This window comes from Oncorhynchus nerka, linkage group LG5 (genome assembly GCF_034236695.1).
Source record: "Oncorhynchus nerka isolate Pitt River linkage group LG5, Oner_Uvic_2.0, whole genome shotgun sequence".
Lineage (NCBI taxonomy): Eukaryota > Metazoa > Chordata > Actinopteri > Salmoniformes > Salmonidae > Oncorhynchus > Oncorhynchus nerka.
The window spans coordinates 32,335,460-32,357,328 of NC_088400.1; the positions used below are offsets into that span (position 1 = coordinate 32,335,460).

The following is a 21,869-nucleotide window of genomic DNA, read 5'->3' on the forward strand; positions in this document are numbered from 1 at the left end:
GGACACTAGTGGTCCCTTGGGGTGGTGTGTGTGGGAGGACACTAGTGGTCCAATGGGGTGATGTGGGTGGGAGGACACTAGTGGTCCAATGGGGTGATGTGGGTGGGAGGACACTAGTGGTCCCTTGGGGTGATGTGGTGGGAGGACACTAGTGGTCCCTTGAGGTGATTGTGGGTGGGAGGACACTAGTGGTCCCTTGGGGTGATGTGGGTGGGAGGACACTAGTGGTCCAATGGGGTGATGTGGTGGGAGGACACTAGTGGTCCAATGGGGTGATGTGGGTGGGAGAGCACTAGTGGTCCAATGGGGTAATGTGGGTGGGAGGACACTAGTGGTCCAATGGGGTGATGTGGGTGGGAGGACACTAGTTGTCCCTTGGGGTGGTGTGGGTGGGAGGACACTAGTGGTCCCATATTTAAACACATCCACACAGTACCCACACAGTACACACACACACACTCTGGTGAATTGTTAGGACATTGTGGTCCTGATAAGGTAGGAAAACATGTACACACCCACAAACACACACACTCACCAAGCCAGTAGTGTGTGAGATAATGCAAAATCCAGTCAACACAGGCAGGCAGTGTGTCTGCAGAATAGCAATAGAGGCGGAGCAGAGCCCTTCCCCTTTCTCACCTCATCTCTCTCTGTTTCTCACTCCCCTGCTTTTTGCATTCTCCACTGTCAAATCCTCTTCATCACACTCATTTTCATCAAGCTGAATCTTTCTCTTTATTTCCCTCTGCATCCCCCTTTCCTCTCTCCTCCCAGCTTTCAGCTTTCCTCTGTGAGATTGTCTGCTTCCTTCCTGTTCCGTAAGCAACAGTGTGATCCCCTCTCCACACGAGACAAAGAGACGGAGAGAGGGGAAAAGAGGGGGAGTAACAGAATGAATAGAATGACAAGATGGCTGTGAAAGAGAGATATTAACAGAAAGATAGAAAGGGATAGAGAGAGACAGAGAGAGAGAGAGATAGATTCATGTAAACCCAGGGGTGTCAGTGTTGCCATACAGACAAAGGTAGCGCCGTAGTGCATGTGGTCTCTCTCACGCATACACACACTCTCGCACACACACACACACACACACACACTCGCACACACCGGCATTACAACTGCGTAGGAGTCAGACAGAAGAGGAATGCCACTGGCTTGCACACGGAGTAGCCTCACATTCATAACTTAACAACAACAGGCGCACAAGACACACACATGCACGCACGCACACGTACACACACTCAATCAATCGCAGACACAGACTCTTTGTGTGACTGTAAACATGGGGCTCGTCATGGGGACCTTTTCCATGCAGAGCAATAAGCAGGATCGGACCTATCGGAAAGGTAAGACCTCCATCGTTTATTCTCAGAGTGGGAGACTGATTCAGTTGACTGTGTGTTACAGGGTTAGTATTGTATGTCTGTGTGTGAGAGACTTTGTTATATACGCTGAGTGTACAAAACATTATGAACACCTGCTCTTTCTGTGACATAGACTGACCAGGTGAATCTGGGTGAAAGCTATGATCCCTTATTGATGTCACTTGTTAAATCCACTTCAATCAGTGTGGATGAAGGGGAGGAGACAGGTTAAAGAAGGATGTTTAAGCATTGAGACATGGATAGTGTATGTGTGCCATTCAGAGGGTGAATGGGCAAGACAAAAGATTGAAATGCCTTTGAATTGGGTATGGTAGTTGGTGCCAGGCACACAGGGTTGTGTCAAGAACTGCAAAGCTGCTGTTTTTTCCCTGCTCAACAGTTGCCTGTGTGTATCAAGAATGGTCCACCACTAAAAGGACATCCAGCCAACTTGACACAACTGTGGGAAGCAATGAAGTCAACATGGACCAGCATCCCTGTGGAACGCTTTCAGCACCTTGTAGAGTCCTTGACCGCATGAGTTGAGTCTATTCTGAGGGTGAAAAGGGGATGAAACTCCATATTAGGAAGTTGTTCTTAATGTTTTGTACATCCAGTGTATGTAAAGGCTAAATTATGCACATATGTGTCTGCATGTACTGCATATGGACTAGCATCCATTAGTGTCAGTGTCAATGCATGATTTATCAGTTTATGCATATGTGATTACATTTACATGTAGAATATAGTCTGTGAGTGAATATGATTACTTGTAGGCTGCAGTCTGAGTGAATATGATTACTTGTAGACTGCAGTCTGTGAGTGAATATGATTACTTGTAGACTTGTAGGCTACAGTCTGTGAGTGAATATGATTACTTGTAGACTTGTAGGCTACAGTCTGTGAGTGAATATGATTACTTGTAGACTGCAGTCTGTGAGTGAATATGATTACTTGTAGGCTGCAGTCTGTGAGTGAATATGATTACTTGTAGGCTGCAGTCTGTGAGTGAATATGATTACTTGTAGGCTACAGTCTGTGAGTGAATATGATTACTTGTAGGCTACAGTCTGTGAGTGAATATGATTACTTGTAGACTGCAGTCTGTGAGTGAATATGATTACTTGTAGGCTGCAGTCTGTGAGTGAATATGATTACTTGTAGGCTGCAGTCTGTGAGTGAATATGATTACTTGTAGACTTGTAGGCTGCAGTCTGTGAGTGAATATGATTACTTGTAGACTTGTAGGCTACCGTCTGTGAGTGAATATGATTACTTGTAGGCTGCAGTCTGTGAGTGAATAATAAACAAACGTATATTGGACACCAGAGCAGAGCAAAGTCACAGGGAGGATAACCAACTTGATTTCATCACTAGCACTATACCATAGAGTCAACTTCTCCTGTTTTCTGTACACATTGTGTGTGTTCGTGTCCGTGTGTGTGTGTGTGCGTGTGCGTGTGCGTGTGTGTGGACAGCACACTGCTAAGGTAAATAGAGAGGGTTAGGATAATGTCTATAAAAGGTGATGGTATTCACTAGCCTCCACGTCTCTGCTTCTGCTCATTAAAACAAAACCTGCGTTCTGTCTGCCAGTGTCTTACAAAGACAGGAAATTGTGTGTGTTTGTGTGTGTGTGTCTGTCTGTTGGTCTTAAGGGGCATCTTTCTAGCCCCTTATGTTGTGTTCAGGTAATCACTGTAATCCGTCAGCCATTGGCTGTGGCATGTCTGCTGACTACAGATTGTCACTCACCATTGGACACAGAACTTGAAAGCATAGGACTCCCATACATAGAGCTAAAAATACTAAACCAACAGAAACGGTGTCTAAAGGAGCATTATCCATTTCTATAAACTGTTCATCCACGATCTATTCCTGTATTTAATCAGGACATGCTGGATCTGGTACAATTTGAACAAAATTACAATAGCAGAAAGCAGAGCTACAAGCTCCTAAGAAACAGAATATGTGATAAAAACAAGGTGTATCCCTGCAGAAGCTTCAACCTCCAGGATTTAGCTCAACGGAGGCAGGGGCTGCGTCCCAAGGCACACTATTTATATATAGTGCTCTATTTCTGCTCACCAGAGCCCCATATTTATTAGTGCACTATGTAGAGAATAGGGTGCCATTTGAGATGTACTCAGGGACAAGCAGGAACCGCCAGGGCTTTGGGGAGCCTTCAGTCCCTCTGCTGGCCATCTGACAGGTTGGAACCTGGACTTACACATAGAGGACCCACACTGAGATGACCTATATATCTAGATCACAACACCACCAGCCACATACACAACCCCAGCCCAACCAATCAACACCCTCCCAAGTCAACCATGCCCACACCCCATGTAGGCCCCCTCAGATCAGACCTATGCCCCTCCTGCCCATCCCATGCACCCCACCCCAGCAAAGAGGGCCTCAACATGGAAATCACACATATGCCCGGGCCATGAGCAGGCAAACAGTCCCAACCCTCACTCTTAAACTAGCCCAAGCCAATGGCATGTACCAGATACTCAGCAGGCTCTGCTCACACTTACTGGCCTGAGGCCAAACTATATACGACCAACAACATTGGACACTTTATGGAACACAAAGCCTTCACTATCTCATCCTGGAATATCCAAGTCCTGAGGTCATCTGCCTTTGGCCTAAAGGGCAGGAACCTGGACTTCATCAAAGAAATACAGACAGTGTCATCCTACAAGAAACCTGGTATAGAGGAGACGGACCCACTGGTTGCCCTCTAGGTTACAGAGAGCTGGTAGTCCCATCCACCAAACTACCAGGTGTGAAACAGGGAAGGGACTTAGGGGTTATGCTAATTTGGTATAGACCTAACTCACTCCATTAAATTAATCAAAACAGGAACATTTGACACTTGGCTAGAAATTCTAAAGGAAATTATCTTAACAGAGAAAAAGTATTCCTGTGTGCTACCTATATCCCCCCCACTTTCATGAAGACAGCTTCTCCATCCTGGAGGGGGAAGTCAATCCTTTCCAGGCCCAGGGACATGTACAACTAGTCTGTTGTGACCTAAATGCCAGAACTGGACAAGAACCTGACACGCGCAGCACACAGGGGGACAAACACCTACCTGGAGGTGACAGCATTCCCTCCCCCATATGCCCCCCTAGGCACAACTATGACAACATAACCAACAAAAATGGCCACAACTCCTGCAGCTCTGTCAGACGCTGGGTATGTACCTGGTCAATGTTAGGCTTCGAGGAGAGTCCTATGGTAGGTACACCTATAGCTCATCTCTTGGCAGTAGTACTGTAGACTACTTTATCACTGACCTCTACCCAGAGTCTCTCAGAGCGTTCACAGTCAGTCCACTGACACCCCTATCAGACCACAGCAAAATCACAGTCTACTTGAACAGAGCAATACTCAATCATGAGGCATCAAAGCCAAAGGAACTGAGTAATATTAAGAAATGCTATAGAGGGAAGGAATGTAGTTTGGAAACCTACCAAAAAACAGAAGAGAAGAGGTTAACAGAGGTAGAGGGAGGAGGTTAACAGAGGTAGAGGGAGGAGGTTAACAGAGGTAGAGGGAGGAGATTAACAGAGGTAGAGAGAGGAGGTTAACAGAGGTAGAGAGAGGAGATTAACAGAGGTAGAGAGAGGAGATTAACAGAGGTAGAGAGAGGAGATTAACAGAGGTAGAGGGAGGAGGTTAACAGAGGTAGAGAGAGGAGGTTAACAGAGGTAGAGAGAGGAGGTTAACAGAGGTAGAGAGAGGAGGTTAACAGAGGTAGAGAGAGGAGGTTAACAGAGGTAGAGAGAGGAGATTAACAGAGGTAGACAGAGGAGGTTAACAGAGGTAGATGTAGGGAGAGGAGGTTAACAGAGGTAGAGAGAGGAGGTTAACAGAGGTAGAGAGAGGAGGAGGTTAACAGAGGTAGAGAGGGAGAGGAGGTTAACAGAGGTAGATGTAGGGAGAGAGGTTAACAGAGGTAGATGTAGGGAGGAGGTTAACAGAGGTAGATGTAGGGGGAGGGAGGTTAACAGAGGTAGATGTAGAGGAGAGGAGAATAACAGAGGTAGAGGTAGAGGAGGAGGTTAACAGAGGTAGATGTAGGTTAACAGAGAGGAGGTTAACAGAGGTAGATGTTAGGGAGAGGAGGTTAACAGAGGTAGATGTAGGGAGAGGAGGTTAAGAGGTAGATGTAGAGAGAGGAGGTTAACAGAGGTAGAGGTTAACAGAGGTAGAGAGAGGAGGTTAACAGAGGTAGATGAGAGAGGGAGAGTTAACAGAGGTAGATGTAGAGGTAGAGAGGTTAACAGAGGTAGAGATGAGGACAGAGGAGGTTAACAGAGGTAGACAGGGAGGAGGTTAACAGAGGTAGATGTAGAGAGGAGGTTAACAGAGGTAGATGTAGAACAGAGGTAGATGTAGAGAGGAGGTTAACAGAGGTAGATGTAGGGAGAGGAGGTTAACAGAGGTAGATGTTAACAGAGGTAGATGAGAGAGAGAGGTTAACAGAGAGAGGAGGAGGTTAACAGAGGTAGATTCAGAGGTAGACAGAGGTAGATGTAGAGGAGGTTAACAGAGGTAGATGTAGGGAGGAGGTTAACAGAGGTAGATGTAGAGAGAGGAGGTTAACAGAGGTAGATGTAGGGAGAGGAGGTTAAGAGGTAGATGTAGGGAGAGGAGGTTAACAGAGGTAGATGTAGAGAGGAGAACAGAGGTAGGTTAACAGAGGTTAGATGTAGAGAGAGAGAGGAGAATTAACAGAGGTAGAGAGAGGAGATTAACAGGGGTAGAGAGAGGAGATTAACAGAGGTAGGTAGATGAGGTAGACAGAGGAGGTTCACAGAGGTAGACAGGGAGGAGGTTAATAGAGGTAGATGTAGAGAGGAGGTTAACAGAGGTAGATGTTAAACAGAGGTAGATGGTAGATGTTAACAGAGATGATGAGGTTAACAGAGGTAGATGTGAGGTAGAGAGGAGGTTAACAGAGGTAGATGTTAACAGAGAGATGTAGAGAGAGGTTAACAGAGGTAGATGTTAACAGAGGTAGAGGAGGTTAAGAGGTAGATGTAGGGAGAGGAGGTTAACAGAGGTAGATGTTAGAGAGGGAGAGGAGGTTAACAGAGGTAGATGTAGAGAGAGGTTCAGAGAGAATAACAGAGGTAGATGAGAGAGGAGATTAACAGGGGTAGAGAGAGGAGATTAACAGAGGTAGATGTAGATGAGGTAGACAGAGGAGGTTTAACAGAGGTAGATGTAGAGGAGGTTAAGGTTAATAGAGGTAGATGTAGAGAGAGGTTAACAGGTTAACAGAGGTTAGAGATGTAGAGAGAGGAGGTTAACAGAGGTAGATGTAGGGAGAGGAGGTTAACAGAGATGTAGATTAACAGTAGATGGAGAGGAGGTTAAGAGGGTAGATGTAGGGAGAGGAAGGGTAGATAAGGGAGGTTAAGAGGTAGATGTAGAGAGAGGAGGTTAACAGAGGTAGATGTAGGGAGAGGAGGTTAAGAGGTAGATGTAGGGAGAGGAGGAGGAGGTTAACAGAGGTAGACAGAGGAGGTTCAGAGGTAGACAGAGGAGCTTAACAGAGGTAGATGTAGGAGATTAACAGAGGTAGAGAGGTAGGTAGATGAGGAACAGAGGTAGAGGTAGATGTAGGGAGAGGAGGTTAACAGGTAGATGTAGGGAGAGGAGGTGTAGATGTAGGAGAGGAGGTTAACAGAGGTAGATGTAGGGAGAGGTAGGTTAACAGGAGGTAGGATGAGGTAGACAGGAGAGAGGTAGGTTAAGAGGTAGATGTAGGGAGAGGTAGATGTTTAAGAGAGATGTAGGGAGAGGAGGTTAGAGGAGGTAGATGTAGAGAAAGGAGGTTAACAGAGGTAGATGTAGGGAGAGGAGGTTAAGAGGTAGATGTAGGGAGAGGAGGTTAAGAGGTAGATGTAGATGGAGAGAGAGGTAGATGTAGGGAGAGGAGGTTAACAGAGGTAGATGTAGAGAGAGATAGATAACAGAGGTAGAGAGATGTAGGAGATTAACAGAGGTAGGTAGATGAGGTAGACAGAGGAGGTTCACAGAGGTAGATGATAGGAGAGGAGGTTAAGAGGTAGATGTAGGAGAGGAGGTTAAGAGGTAGATGTAGGGAGAGGAGGTTAACAGAGGTGTAACAGAGGTAGATGTAGATGTAGGGAGAGGAGAATAACAGAGGTAACAGAGGTAGATTAACAGGGGTAGAGAGAGGAGATTAACAGAGGTAGGTAGATGAGGTAGACAGAGGAGGTTCACAGGGTAGACAGAGGAGGTTAATAGAGGTAGATGTAGAGAGAGATGAGGTAGAGAGAGGAGGTTAACAGAGGTAGATGTAGAGAGAGGAGGTTAACAGAGGTAGATGTAGAGAGAGGAGGTTAACAGAGGTAGATGTAGAGAGAGGAGAGGTTAAGAGAGGTAGATGTAGGGAGAGGAGGTTAAGAGGTAGATGTAGGGAGAGGAGGTTAACAGAGGTAGATGTAGAGAGAGAGGTTAACAGAGGTAGATGTAGATGTAGGGAGAGGAGGTTAAGAGGTAGATGTAGGGAGAGGAGGTTAACAGAGGTAGACAGAGGAGGTTCAGAGGTAGACAGAGGAGCATAACAGAGGTAGATGTAGAGAGAGGAGGTTAACAGAGGTAGATGTAGGGGAGGTTCAGAGGAGGTTAACATAGGTAGATGTAGATGAGAGAGAGGTTAACAGAGGTAGATGTAGGGAGAGGAGATTAACAGAGGTAGATGTAGAGAAAGGAGGTTAACAGAGGTAGATGTAGGGAGAGGAGGTTAAGAGGTAGATGTAGGGAGAGGAGATTAACAGAGGTAGATGTAGAGAGAGAGGAGGTTAACAGAGGTAGATGTAGAGAGAGGAGGTTAACAGAGGTAGATGTAGGAGAGGAGGTTAACAGAGGTAGATGTAGGAGAGGAGGTTAAGAGGTAGATGTAGGGAGAGGATTAACAGAGGTAGATGTAGAGAGAGGAGGTTAACAGAGGTAGATGTAGGGAGAGGAGGTTAAGAGGTAGATGTAGGGAGAGGAGGTTAACAGAGGTAGATGTAGAGAGAGAGGGAGGTTAACAGAGGTAGATGTAGAGAGAGGAGGAGGTTAACAGAGGTAGATGAGAGGAGAGGTTAACAGAGGTAGATGAGGTAGATGTAGAGAGGAGGTTAACAGAGGTAGATGTAGGGAGAGGAGGTTAACAGAGGTAGATGTAGGGAGAGGAGGTTAAGAGGTAGATGTAGGAGAGAGGAGGATTAACAGAGGTGTAGATGTAGAGTAGAGAGAGGAGGTTAACAGAGGTAGATGTAGAGAGAGGAGGTTAACAGAGGTAGATGTAGAGAGAGGAGGTTAACAGAGGTAGATGTAGGGAGAGGAGGTTAACAGAGGTAGATGTAGAGAGAGGAGGTTGTAGAGAGAGGTAGATGTAGAGAGAGAGGGAGGTTAACAGAGGTAGATGTAGAGAGAGGAGAGGAGGTTAACAGAGGTAGATGTAGAGAGAGAGGAGGTTAACAGAGGTAGATGTAGAGAGAGGAGGTTAACAGAGGTAGATGTAGAGAGGAGGTTAACAGAGGTAGATGTAGAGAGGTAGAGGTAGAGAGAGGAGGTTAACAGAGGTAGATGTAGAGAGAGGGTTAACAGAGGTAGATGTAGAGAGAGGAGGTTAACAGAGGTAGATGTAGAGAGAGGAGGTTAACAGAGGTAGATGTAGAGAGAGGAACAGAGGTAGATGTAAGAGAGGAGGTTAACAGAGGTAGATGTAGATGTAGATGTAGAGGAGGAGGTTAATTAACAGAGGTAGATGTAGAGAGAGGAGGTAGTAATTAACAAAGGTAGATGTAGAGAGAGGAGGTTAATTAACAGAGGTAGATGTAGAGAGAGGAGGTTAACAGAGGTAGATGTTGGGAGAGGAGGTTAACAGAGGTAGATGTAGAGAGAGGAGGTTAAAACTTGTTAGAGAAGTGCTCCCGCTGTGGGGATCAAATCAGCGGACATTTCAAGTGCGCCACGTATAGTTTTGATAAAACTCAAACTTTCATTAATACACACATACAACGTACTGAATTAAAGCTACACTCGTTGTGAATCTATCAACCAAGTCAGATTTGTAAAATGCTTTTCGGGGAAAGCATGAGCAGTTTTTATCTGATACCATGCACCCTCAAAATACAGCCATGTCACTTAAAACGACAGATTTTGAGTTATGCGTCGCTACCCAAATGCTGAAATAAAATATAAAACATTCATTACCGTTGACGAGCTTCTTTCTTGGCACTCCTATATATCCCATAAACATCCCAGTTGGGTCTTTTCCCGATTAAATCCGTCATTGTATAGCCAAAATGTCATTTTCTGAAGACCGGTCTGATGCAGGAATATTCTGTTTTCCAAGACGCAACGTCACTTTTTAAAATGACAAAAGGTGCCTATATACTTTTACAAAACACTTCAAATTACTTTTCTAACCCAACTTTAGGTATTAATAAACGTTAATTCGCTATACAATTCATCACGGGGCGATTTGTATTCAATAGCAGCTAGTCTGGAAATCAACGGCCATGTTTCTCATTTTAATAACTTCCTGTTGACAAACTGAAACCGGAAAGGCTAAAACGTAATAGAACCAAGGATTAAGTCTGCTCAAAATGCCAGCACTGGCGACATCGTGTGGAAGCTGTAGGCGTTTACATTACGGCCTGATGTATTTCCGTTCGTCTTTAACAATACATTGACTGGCGTAGTAATATATTTTTTGTGTTTTTGGAGAACAGTTTTTCGAGGGATTTTTACTGCTAAACACGTTGTGTTATAGCCACAGACACGATTGAACCAGTTTTGGAAACGTCTGAGTGTTTTCTATCCACAGATACTATCCATATGCATGTACTATATTCCTGGCATGAATAGCAGGGCGCTGAAATGTTGCGCGATTTTTAACAAAAAGCTGCGAAAATTCGCAACATCCTTATGAGGTTTTAACAGAGGTAGATGTAGAGAGAGGAGGTTAACAGAGGTAGATGTAGAGAGAGGAGATTAACAGAGGTAGATGTAGAGAGAGGAGATTAACAGAGGTAGATGTAGAGAGAGGAGGTTAACAGAGGTAGATGTAGAGAGAGGTTAACAGAGGTAGATGTAGAGAGAGGAGGTTAACAGAGGTAGATGTAGAGAGAGGAGGTTAACAGAGGTAGATGTAGAGAGAGGAGGTTAACAGAGGTAGATGTAGAGAGAGGAGGTTAACAGAGGTAGATGTAGAGAGAGGAGATTAACAGAGGTAGATGTAGAGAGAGGTTAACAGAGGTAGATGTAGAGAGAGGAGGTTAACAGAGGTAGATGTAGGGAGAGGAGGTTAACAGAGGTAGATGTAGAGAGAGGAGGTTAAGAGGTAGATGTAGGGAGAGGAGGTTAACAGAGGTAGATGTAGAGAGGGATGAGGAGGTTAACAGAGGTAGATGTAGAGAGAGAGAGGAGAATAACAGAGGTAGAGAGAGGAGATTAACAGGGGTAGAGAGAGGAGATTAACAGAGGTAGGTAGATGAGGTAGACAGAGGAGGTTCACAGAGGTAGACAGAGGAGGTTAATAGAGGTAGATGTAGAGAGAGGAGGTTAACAGAGGTAGATGTAGAGAGAGGATGTTAACAGAGGTAGATGTAGAGAGAGGAGGTTAACAGAGGTAGATGTAGAGAGAGGAGATTAACAGAGGTAGAGAGAGGAGATTAACAGAGGTAGAGAGATGACGTTAACAGAGGTAGAGGGAGGAGGTTAACAGAGGTAGAGGGAGGAGGTTAACAGAGGAGAGATGAGGTTAACAGAGGTAGAGAGAGGAGATTAACAGAGGTAGAGAGAGGAGATTAACAGAGGTAGAGAGGAGGTTAACAGAGGTAGACAGAGGAGATTAACAGAGGTAGATGTAGGGAGAGGAGGTTAACAGAGGTAGAGAGAGGAGGTTAACAGAGGTAGAGGGAGGAGGTTAACAGAGGTAGAGAGAGGAGATTAACAGAGGTAGAGAGAGGAGATTAACAGAGGTAGATGTAGGGAGAGGAGGTTAACAGAGGTAGATGTAGGGAGAGGAGGTTAACAGAGGTAGATGTAGGGAGAGGAGGTTAACAGAGGTAGATGTAGAGAGAGGAGGTTAACAGAGGTAGATGTAGGGAGAGGAGGTTAACAGAGGTAGATGTAGGGAGAGGAGGTTAACAGAGGTAGATGTAGGGAGAGGAGGTTAACAGAGGTAGATGTAGAGAGAGGAGGTTAAGAGGTAGATGTAGGGAGAGGAGGTTAAGAGGTAGATGTAGGGAGAGGAGGTTAACAGAGGTAGATGTAGGGAGAGGAGGTTAAGAGGTAGATGTAGGGAGAGGAGGTTAAGAGGTAGATGTAGGGAGAGGAGGTTAACAGAGGTAGATGTAGAGAGAGGAGGTTAACAGAGGTAGAGAGAGGAGATTAACAGAGGTAGATGTAGGGAGAGGAGGTTAAGAGGTAGATGTAGGGAGAGGAGGTTAACAGAGGTAGATGTAGAGAGAGAGAGGAGGTTAACAGAGGTAGATGTAGAGAGAGAGAGGAGATTAACAGAGGTAGATGTAGAGAGAGGAGGTTAACAGAGGTAGATGTAGAGAGAGGAGGTTAACAGAGGTAGATGTATAGAGAGGAGGTTAACAGAGGTATATGTAGGGAGAGGAGGTTAAGAGGTAGATGTAGGGAGAGGGGATTAACAGAGGTAGATGTAGAGAAAGGAGGTTAACAGAGGTAGATGTAGAGAGAGGAGGTTAACAGAGGTAGATGTAGAGAGAGGAGGTTAACAGAGGTAGATGTAGGGAGAGGAGGTTAACAGAGGTAGATGTAGAGAGAGAGAGGAGGTTAACAGAGGTAGATGTAGAGAGAGAGAGGAGGTTAACAGAGGTAGATGTAGAGAGAGAGAGGAGGTTAACAGAGGTAGATGTAGAGAGAGGAGGTTAACAGAGGTAGATGTAGAGAGAGGAGGTTAACAGAGGTAGATGTAGGGAGAGGAGGTTAACAGAGGTAGATGTAGAGAGAGAGAGGAGGTTAACAGAGGTAGATGTATAGAGAGGTTAACAGAGGTAGATGTAGAGAGAGGAGGTTAACAGAGGTAGATGTAGAGAGAGGTTAATAACAGAGGTAGATGTAGAGAGAGGAGGTTAACAGAGGTAGATGTAGAGAGAGGAGGTTAACAGAGGTAGATGTAGAGAGAGGAGGTTAACAGAGGTAGATGTAGAGAGAGGAGGTTAATTAACAAAGGTAGATGTAGAGAGAGGAGGTTAATTAACAGAGGTAGATGTAGAGAGAGGAGGTTAACAGAGGTAGATGTTGGGAGAGGAGGTTAACAGAGGTAGATGTAGAGAGAGGAGGTTAAAACTTGTTAGAGAAGTGCTCCCGCTGTGGGGATCAAATCAGCGGACATTTCAAGTGCGCCACGTATAGTTTTTGATAAAACTCAAACTTTCATTAATACACACATACAACGTACTGAATTAAAGCTACACTCGTTGTGAATCTATCAACCAAGTCAGATTTGTAAAATGCTTTTCGGGGAAAGCATGAGCAGTTTTTATCTGATACCATGCACCCTCAAAATACAGCCATGTCACTTAAAACGACAGATTTTGAGTTATGCGTCGCTACCCAAATGCTGAAATAAAATATAAAACATTCATTACCGTTGACGAGCTTCTTTCTTGGCACTCCTATATATCCCATAAACATCCCAGTTGGGTCTTTTTCCCGATTAAATCCGTCATTGTATAGCCAAAATGTCATTTTCTGAAGACCGGTCTGATGCAGGAATATTCTGTTTTCCAAGACGCAACGTCACTTTTTAAAATGACAAAAGGTGCCTATATACTTTTACAAAACACTTCAAATTACTTTTCTAACCCAACTTTAGGTATTAATAAACGTTAATTCGCTATACAATTCATCACGGGGCGATTTGTATTCAATAGCAGCTAGTCTGGAAATCAACGGCCATGTTTCTCATTTTAATAACTTCCTGTTGACAAACTGAAACCGGAAAGGCTAAAACGTAATAGAACCAAGGATTAAGTCTGCTCAAACTGCCAGCACTGGCGACATCGTGTGGAAGCTGTAGGCGTTTACATTACGGCCTGATGTATTTCCGTTCGCTTTAACAATACATTGACTGGCGTAGTAATATATTTTTGTGTTTTTGGAGAACAGATTTTCGAGGGCATTTTTACTGCTAAACACGTTGTGTTATAGCCACAGACACGATTGAACCAGTTTTGGAAACGTCTGAGTGTTTTCTATCCACAGATACTATCCATATGCATGTACTATATTCCTGGCATGAATAGCAGGGCGCACGCCACCTGAAATGTTGCGCGATTTTTAACAAAAAGCTGCGAAAATTCGCAACATCCTTGAGGTTTTAACAGAGGTAGATGTAGAGAGAGGAGGTTAACAGAGGTAGATGTAGAGAGAGGAGATTAACAGAGGTAGATGTAGAGAGAGGAGATTAACAGAGGTAGATGTAGAGAGGAGGTTAACAGAGTGTAGATGTAGAGAGAGGTTAACAGAGGTAGATGTAGAGAGGAGGTTAACAGAGGTAGATGTATCGAGAGAGCCAACAGAGGTAGATGTAGAGAGAGGAGGTTAACAGAGGTAGATGTAGAGAGAGTCTCTGAGAGATTAACAGAGGTAGATGTAGAGAGAGGTTAACAGAGGTAGATGTGAGAGAGAGGTTAACAGAGGTAGATGTAGGGAGAGGAGGTTAACAGAGGTAGATGTAGAGAGAGGAGGTTAAGAGGTAGATGTAGGGAGAGGAGGTTAACAGAGGTAGATGTAGAGAGGGATGAGGAGGTTAACAGAGGTAGATGTAGAGGGAGAGAGAGAATAACAGAGGTAGAGAGGGAGATTAACAGGGGAGTAGAGAGAGGAGATTAACAGAGGTAGGTAGATGAGGTAGACAGAGGAGGTTCACAGAGGTAGACAGAGGAGGTTAATAGAGGTAGATGTAGAGAGAGGAGGTTAACAGAGGTAGATGTAGAGAGAGGATGTTAACAGAGGTAGAGAGAGGAGGTTAACAGAGGTAGATGTAGAGAGAGGAGATTAACAGAGGTAGAGAGAGGAGATTAACAGAGGTAGAGAGATGACGTTAACAGAGGTAGAGGGAGGAGGTTAACAGAGGTAGAGGGAGGAGGTTAACAGAGGTAGAGGGAGGAGGTTAACAGAGAAGAGAGATGGTGGTTAACAGAGGTAGAGAGGGATTAGAGGTAGATGCTTGGAGATTAACAGAGGTAGAGAGAGGAGATTAACAGAGGTAGAGAGGAGGTTAACAGAGGTAGACAGAGGAGGTTAACAGAGGTAGATGTAGGGAGAGGAGGTTAACAGAGGTAGAGAGAGGAGGTTAACAGAGGTAGAGGGAGGAGGTTAACAGAGGTAGAGAGAGGAGATTAACAGAGGTAGAGAGAGGAGATTAACAGAGGTAGATGTAGGGAGAGGAGGTTAACAGAGGTAGATGTAGGGAGAGGAGGTTAACAGAGGTAGATGTAGGGAGAGGAGGTTAACAGAGGTAGATGTGAGAGAGGAGGTTAACAGAGGTAGATGTAGGAGGAGAGGTTAACAGAGGTAGATGTAGGGAGAGGAGGTTAACAGAGGTAGATGTAGGGAGAGGAGGTTAACAGAGGTAGATGTAGGGAGAGGATGTTAAGAGGTAGATGTAGGAGAGGAGGTTAACAGAGGTAGATGTAGAGAGAGAGCAGGTTAACAGAGGTAGAGATGAGGTCGAGATTAACAGAGGTAGAGAGAGAGATTAACAGAGGTAGGTAGATGAGGTAGACAGAGGAGGTTCAGAGGTAGACAGAGGAGGTTAATAGAGATGTAGAGAGGGAGGTTAACAGAGGTAGATGTAGGGAGAGGAGGTTAAGAGGTAGATGTAGGGAGAGGAGGTTAAGAGGTAGATGTAGGGAGAGGAGGTTAACAGAGGTAGATGTAGAGAGGGAGAGGAGGTTAACAGAGGTAGATGTAGAGAGAGAGGAGAATAACAGAGGTAGAGAGAGGAGATTAACAGGGGTAGAGAGAGGAGATTAACAGAGGTAGGTAGATGAGGTAGACAGAGGAGGTTCCACAGAGGTAGACAGAAGAGGAGGTTAATAGAGGTAGATGTAGAGAGAGGAGGTTAACAGAGGTAGATGTAGAGAGAGTTAACAGAGGTAGATGTAGAGGAGGAGGAGGTTAGAGGTAGATGTAGGGAGAGGCCTTAACAGAGGTAGATGTAGAGAGAGAGGTTAACAGAGGTAGATGTAGGGAGAGGAGGTTAACAGAGGTAGATGTAGGGAGAGGAGGTTAACAGAGGTAGATGTAGGGAGAGGAGGTTAACAGAGGTAGATGTAGAGAGAGGAGGTTAAGAGGTAGATGTAGGGAGAGGAGGTTAAGAGGTAGATGTAGGGAGAGGAGGTTAACAGAGGTAGATGTAGGGAGAGGAGGTTAAGAGGTAGATGTAGGGAGAGGAGGTTAACAGAGGTAGATGTAGAGAGAGAGGAGGTTAACAGAGGTAGAGAGAGGAGATTAACAGAGGTAGAGAGAGGAGATTAACAGAGGTAGGTAGATGAGGTAGACAGAGGAGGTTCACAGAGGTAGACAGAGGAGGTTAATAGAGGTAGATGTAGAGAGAGGAGGTTAACAGAGGTAGATGTAGAGAGAGGAGGTTAACAGAGGTAGATGTAGGGAGAGGAGGTTAAGAGGTAGATGTAGGGAGAGGAGGTTAAGAGGTAGATGTAGGGAGAGGAGGTTAACAGAGGTAGATGTAGAGAGGGAGAGGAGGTTAACAGAGGTAGATATAGAGAGAGAGGAGAATAACAGAGGTAGAGAGAGGAGATTAACAGGGGTAGAGAGAGGAGATTAACAGAGGTAGGTAGATGAGGTAGACAGAGGAGGTTCACAGAGGTAGACAGAGGAGGTTAATAGAGGTAGATGTAGAGAGAGGAGGTTAACAGAGGTAGATGTAGAGAGAGGAGGTTAACAGAGGTAGATGTAGAGAGAGGAGGTTAAGAGGTAGATGTAGGGAGAGGAGGTTAACAGAGGTAGATGTAGAGAGAGGAGGTTAACAGAGGTAGATGTAGGGAGAGGAGGTTAAGAGGTAGATGTAGGGAGAGGAGGTTAACAGAGGTAGACAGAGGAGGTTCAGAGGTAGACAGAGGAGCTTAACAGAGGTAGATGTAGAGAGAGGAGGTTAACAGAGGTAGATGTAGGGAGAGGAGGTTAACATAGGTAGATGTAGAGAGAGGAGGTTAACAGAGGTAGATGTAGGGAGAGGAGATTAACAGAGGTAGATGTAGAGAAAGGAGGTTAACAGAGGTAGATGTAGGGAGAGGAGGTTAAGAGGTAGATGTAGGGAGAGGAGATTAACAGAGGTAGATGTAGAGAAAGGAGGTTAACAGAGGTAGATGTAGGGAGAGGAGGTTAAGAGGTAGATGTAGGGAGAGGAGGTTAACAGAGGTAGATGTAGAGAGAGAGAGGAGGTTAACAGAGGTAGATGTAGAGAGAGGAGGTTAACAGAGGTAGATGTAGAGAGAGGAGGTTAACAGAGGTAGATGTATAGAATGAAATGTTAACAGAGGTAGATGTAGGAGAAAGATTAACAGAGGTAGATGTAGAGAGAGGAGGTTAAGAGGTAGATGTAGGGAGAGGAGGTTAAGAGGTAGATGTAGGGAGAGGAGGTTAACAGAGGTAGATGTAGGGAGAGGAGGTTAAGAGGTAGATGTAGGGAGAGGAGGTTAAGAGGTAGATGTAGGGAGAGGAGGTTAACAGAGGTAGATGTAGAGAGAGAGGAGGTTAACAGAGGTAGAGAGAGGAGATTAACAGAGGTAGATGTAGGGAGAGGAGGTTAACAGAGGTAGATGTAGAGAGAGGAGATTAACAGAGGTAGATGTAGGGAGAGGAGGTTAACAGAGGTAGATGTAGAGAGAGGAGGTTAACAGAGATAGATGTAGAGAGAGATAGGAGGTTAACAGAGGTAGATGTAGGGAGAGGAGGTTAACAGAGGTCTCTTGAGAGGTTTTGATCTTAGTCAGTACAGCATGAGGTCATAGCTCTGGGGATAATAACAGATGGCTTCTTCTGAAGAGCCTCAGGGAACATGATGCAGTGATCTTCTGTCGCCTCACAACACACTGCTTCCAATAGGATTGATTCCCCGTAACAACAAAAACATAGCAACAAGAACCCCATCACTAATCACCCCCCCTGTCTCTCTCTCAATTCAATTCAAGGGGCTTTATTGGCATGGGAAACATATGTTAACATTGCCAAAGCAAGTGAAATAGATAAAAACAGAAGTGAAATAAACAATAGAAAATTAACAGTAAATATTACACTGACAAAAGTTCCAAAAGAATAAAGACATTTCATATATATATATATATATATACAGTGTTGTAACAATGTACACATAGTTAAAGTATAAAGGGGAAAATAAATAAACATCAATATGGGTTGTATTTACAATGGTGTTTGTTCTTCACTGGTTGACCTTTTCTTGTGGCAACAGGTCACACATCTTGCTGCTGTGATGGTACACTGTGGTATTTCACCCAGTAGATATGGGAGTTTTATCAAAACGGGATTTGTTTTCGATTCTTTGTGGATCTGTGTAATCTGAGGGAAATATGTGTCTCTAATATGGTCATACATTTGACAGGAGGTTAGGAAGTGCAGCTCAGTTTCCACCTCATTTTATGGGCAGTGGGCACATAGCCTGTCTTCTCTTGAGAGCCATGTCTGCCTACGGCGGCCTTTCTCAATAGCAAGGCTATGCTCACTGAGTCTATACGTAGTCAAAGCTTTCCTTAAGTTTGGGTCAGTCACAGTGGCCAGGTTTCTGCCACTGTGTGCTCTCTGTTTAGGGCCAAATAGCATTCTAGTTTGCTCTCTCTGTCAAACGATTTCTCTTCCCTGTTCTCTCTCACCACTTCTCACTCTATATGCAAACTTCCTCTATCTGTCGTTATCAGGTCTGATAGGGCCATCCACACTGCATGCTACACTAAGCTCATCGCTGGCTTTGAAACATGTGTTGGGCTAATCTTGTTCTGTGAGTGTCGGGCTATCTAGTCTAGGTTAGTGTGTAGTGAGTGTGTCTTTGGGTTAATATCTCCCTCAGCCACAGGCTAAAGATGCTACATCAGCAGCATTAGAAGAGCACATCTCCCATCCTCTCCTCTCCGCTCCTCTTCTCTCTGCTCCTCTCCTCTCTGCTCCTCTCCTCTCTGCTCCTCTTCTCTCCTCTCTGCGCCTCTGCTCCTCTCCTATTCGCACCTCTCTGCTCCTCTCTGCTCCTCTCCGCTCCTCTCTGCTCCTCTCCGTTCCTCTCTGCTCCTCTCTGCTCCTCTCCTCTCCGCTCTGCTCCTCTTTGCTCCCCTCCGCTCCTCTCCTCTTCGCTCCGCTCTTCTCCGCTCCGCTCCTCTCTGCTCCCCTCCGCTCCGCTCTTCTCCGCTCCGCTCCTCTCTGCTCCCCTCAACTCCTCTCCTCTGCTCCTCTTCTCTCCTCTCTGCGCCTCTGCTCCTCTCCTATTCGCACCTCTCTGCTCCTCTCTGCTCCTCTCCGCTCCTCTCTGCTCCTCTCCGTTCCTCTCTGCTCCTCTCTGCTCCTCTCTGCTCCTCTCCGCTCCTCTCTGCTCCTCTCCGCTCCTCTCTGCTCCTCTCTGCTCCTCTCCGTTCCTCTCTGCTCCCCTCTGCTCCTCTCTGCCCCTCTCTGCTCCTCTCTGCTCCTCTCCTCTCCGCTCCCCTCCGCTCCTCTCCTCTTCGCTCCGCTCTTCTCCGCTCCTCTCTGCTCCCCTCCGCTCCTCTCCTCTCCTCTGCTCCTCTTCTCTCCTCTCTGCGCCTCTGCTCCTCTCCTATTCGCACCTCTCTGCTCCTCTCCGCTCCTCTCTGCTCCTCTCCGTTCCTCTCTGCTCCTCTCCGCTCCTCTCCTCTTCGCTCCGCCCTTCTCCGCTCCGCTCCTCTCTGCTCCCCTCCGCTCCTCTCCTCTCCTCTACTCTCCGCTCCTCTTCTCTCCGCTCCGCTCCTCTTCTCTCCTCTCTTCTCCGCTCCTCTCTGCTCTGCTCCTCTCCTCTCTGCTCCTCTCCGCTCCTCTCTGCTCCTCTCCGCTCCTCTCTGCTCCTCTCCGCTCCTCTCTGCTCCTCTCCTCTCCGCTCTGCTCCTCTCTAGTCCCCTCCGCTCCTCTCCTCTTCGCTCCTCTTCTCTCCTCTCCCGCTCCGCTCCTCTTCTCTTCTCTCCTCTCCTCTCCTCTCCTCTCTGCTCCCCTCCGCTCCTCTCCGCTCCTCTCCTCTCTACTCCTCTCTGCTCTTCTCCACTCCGCTCCTCTCTGCTCTGCTCCTCTCCTCTCTGCTCCTCTCCGCTCTTCTCCGCTCCTCTCTGCTAGTCTCCACTCCTCTCCTCTCCTCTCTGCTCCTCTCTGCTCCTCTTCACTCCTCTCCTCTCCGCTCTTCTCTGCTCCTCCCCGCTCCTCTTCTCTCCACTCTTCTCCGCTCCTCTCCTCTCCTCTCCTCTCTCCTCTCCTCCAGCTTCATCAGTAACCCCAATCATACCCTCACATCAACAGACACCACAAGGATCAGTTAGAACTGCCAAAGAGCTTTATTAGTCACATGGCTCCACCCAGGGGTGATAATCCACTGCCCACAGCACTGTGTTAGAACTGCCAAAGAGCTTTATTAGTCACATGGCTCCACCCAGGGGTGATAATCCACTGCCCACAGCACTGTGTATGTGAGTGTGTTGCTGTGTGTGCATGCAAGCGCATGTTTTTCTGTGCATGCGTGCATGTGTGTATTCACGTGTGCGCATGCATTTTCCGCTGTCTGTGTACCGTATTTTCACTGAACAAAAATATAAATGCAGCATGTAAAGTGTTGGTCCCATGTTTCATGAGCTGAAATAAAATATCCCAGAAATGTTCCACACGCACAGAAAGCACATTTGTTTACATCCCTGTTAGTGAGCATTTATCCTTTGCTAAAATAATCCACCCACCTGACGGGTGTGGCATATCAAGAACCTGATTAAGCAGCATGATCATTACACAGGTGCACCTTATTCTGGGGGCAATAAAAGTTTTGTCACACAACACAATGCCACAGATGTCTCAAGTTTTGAGGGAGCGTGCAATTGGCATGCTGACTGCAGGAATGTCCACCAGAGAATTGAAAGTTAATTTCTCTACCATAAGCCACCTCCAATGTCATTTTTGAGAACTGTGCAGTACGTTCCAACTGGCCTCACAACCGCAGGCCACGTGTATGGTGTTGTGTGGCCGAGTGGTTTGCGGATGTCAATGTTTTGAACAGAGTGCCCCATGGTGGTGGTGGGGTTATGGTATGGGCAGGCATAAGCTACAGACAATCAAATCAAATCAAATCAAATGTATTTATATAGCCCTTCGTACATCAGCTGATATCTCAAAGTGCTGTACAGAAACCCAGCCTAAAACCCCAAACAGCAAGCAATGCAGGTGTAGAAGCACGGTGGCTAGGAAAAACTCCCTAGAAAGGCCAAAACCTAGGAAGAAACCTAGAGAGGAACCAGGCTATGTGGGGTGGCCAGTCCTCTTCTGGCTATGCCGGGTGGAGATTATAACAGAACATGGCCAAGATGTTAAAATGTTCATAAATGACCAGCATGGTCGAATAATAATAAGGCAGAACAGTTGAAACTGGAGCAGCAGCACGGCCAGGTGGACTGGGGACAGCAAGGAGTCATCATGTCAGGTAGTCCTGGGGCATGGTCCTAGGGCTCAGGTCCTCCGAGAGAGAGAAAGAAAGAGAGAATTAGAGAGAGCATAACGAATAATGAACATAATTTAATTTTATCAATGGCAATTTGAATGCACAGAGATACCGTGACGAGATCCCGAGGTCCGTTGTCGTGCCATTCATCCACTGCCATCACCTCATGTTTCAGCATGATAACGGACAGTCCCATGACGCAAGGATCTGTACACAATTCCTAGAAGCTGAAAATGTCCCAGTTCTTCCATGGCCTGCATACTCACCAGACATCTCACCCATGGAGCATGTTTGGGATGCTCTGGATCGACAGCGTGTTCCAGCCCCGCTAATATACAGCAATTCCGCACAGCCATTGAAGAGGAGTGGGACAACATTCCACAAGCCACAGTCACACCAGATACTGACTGGTTTTCTGATCCACTCCCCTACCTTTTTGTTAAGGTATCTGTGACCAACAGATGTATATCTGTATTCCCAGTCATGTGAAATCCATAGATTAGGGCCTAACAAATTTATTTCAAAGGACTGATTTCCTTATTTGAACTGTAACTCAGTAAAATCTTTTAAATGATTGCATGTTGGTCCTGGTCTGTCCCTGGATGGGAGACCAGATGCTGCTGGAAGTGGTGTTGGAGGTCCAGTAGGAGGCACTCTTTCCTCTGGTCTAAAAATATCCCAATGCCCCAGGGCAGTGATTGGGGACACTTCCCTGTGTAGGGTGCCGTCTTTCGGATGGGACGTTAAACGGGTGT

The 21,869-nt window shown here is 46.0% G+C and overlaps 1 protein-coding gene across 2 annotated transcripts in view; it reads left to right on the forward strand.

The window, feature by feature from the left end:
- Window positions 1–784: 784 nt before the first annotated feature.
- Window positions 785–21,869, forward strand: part of LOC115119363 (Kv channel-interacting protein 1-like) — a 61,348-nt gene continuing 40,263 nt past the window's right edge. Inside the window, exon 1 of one of the 2 annotated variants that reach the window (XM_065018540.1) lies at window positions 785–1,346. Coding sequence is in view for 1 of the 2 variants with exons in the window: in XM_065018541.1 (XP_064874613.1) it covers window positions 1,283–1,346 (64 nt within the window). In the remaining variant the exon portion in view is untranslated. The remainder of the gene's footprint in view (window positions 1,347–21,869) is intronic. The other variant, XM_065018541.1, reaches the window with a different exon arrangement.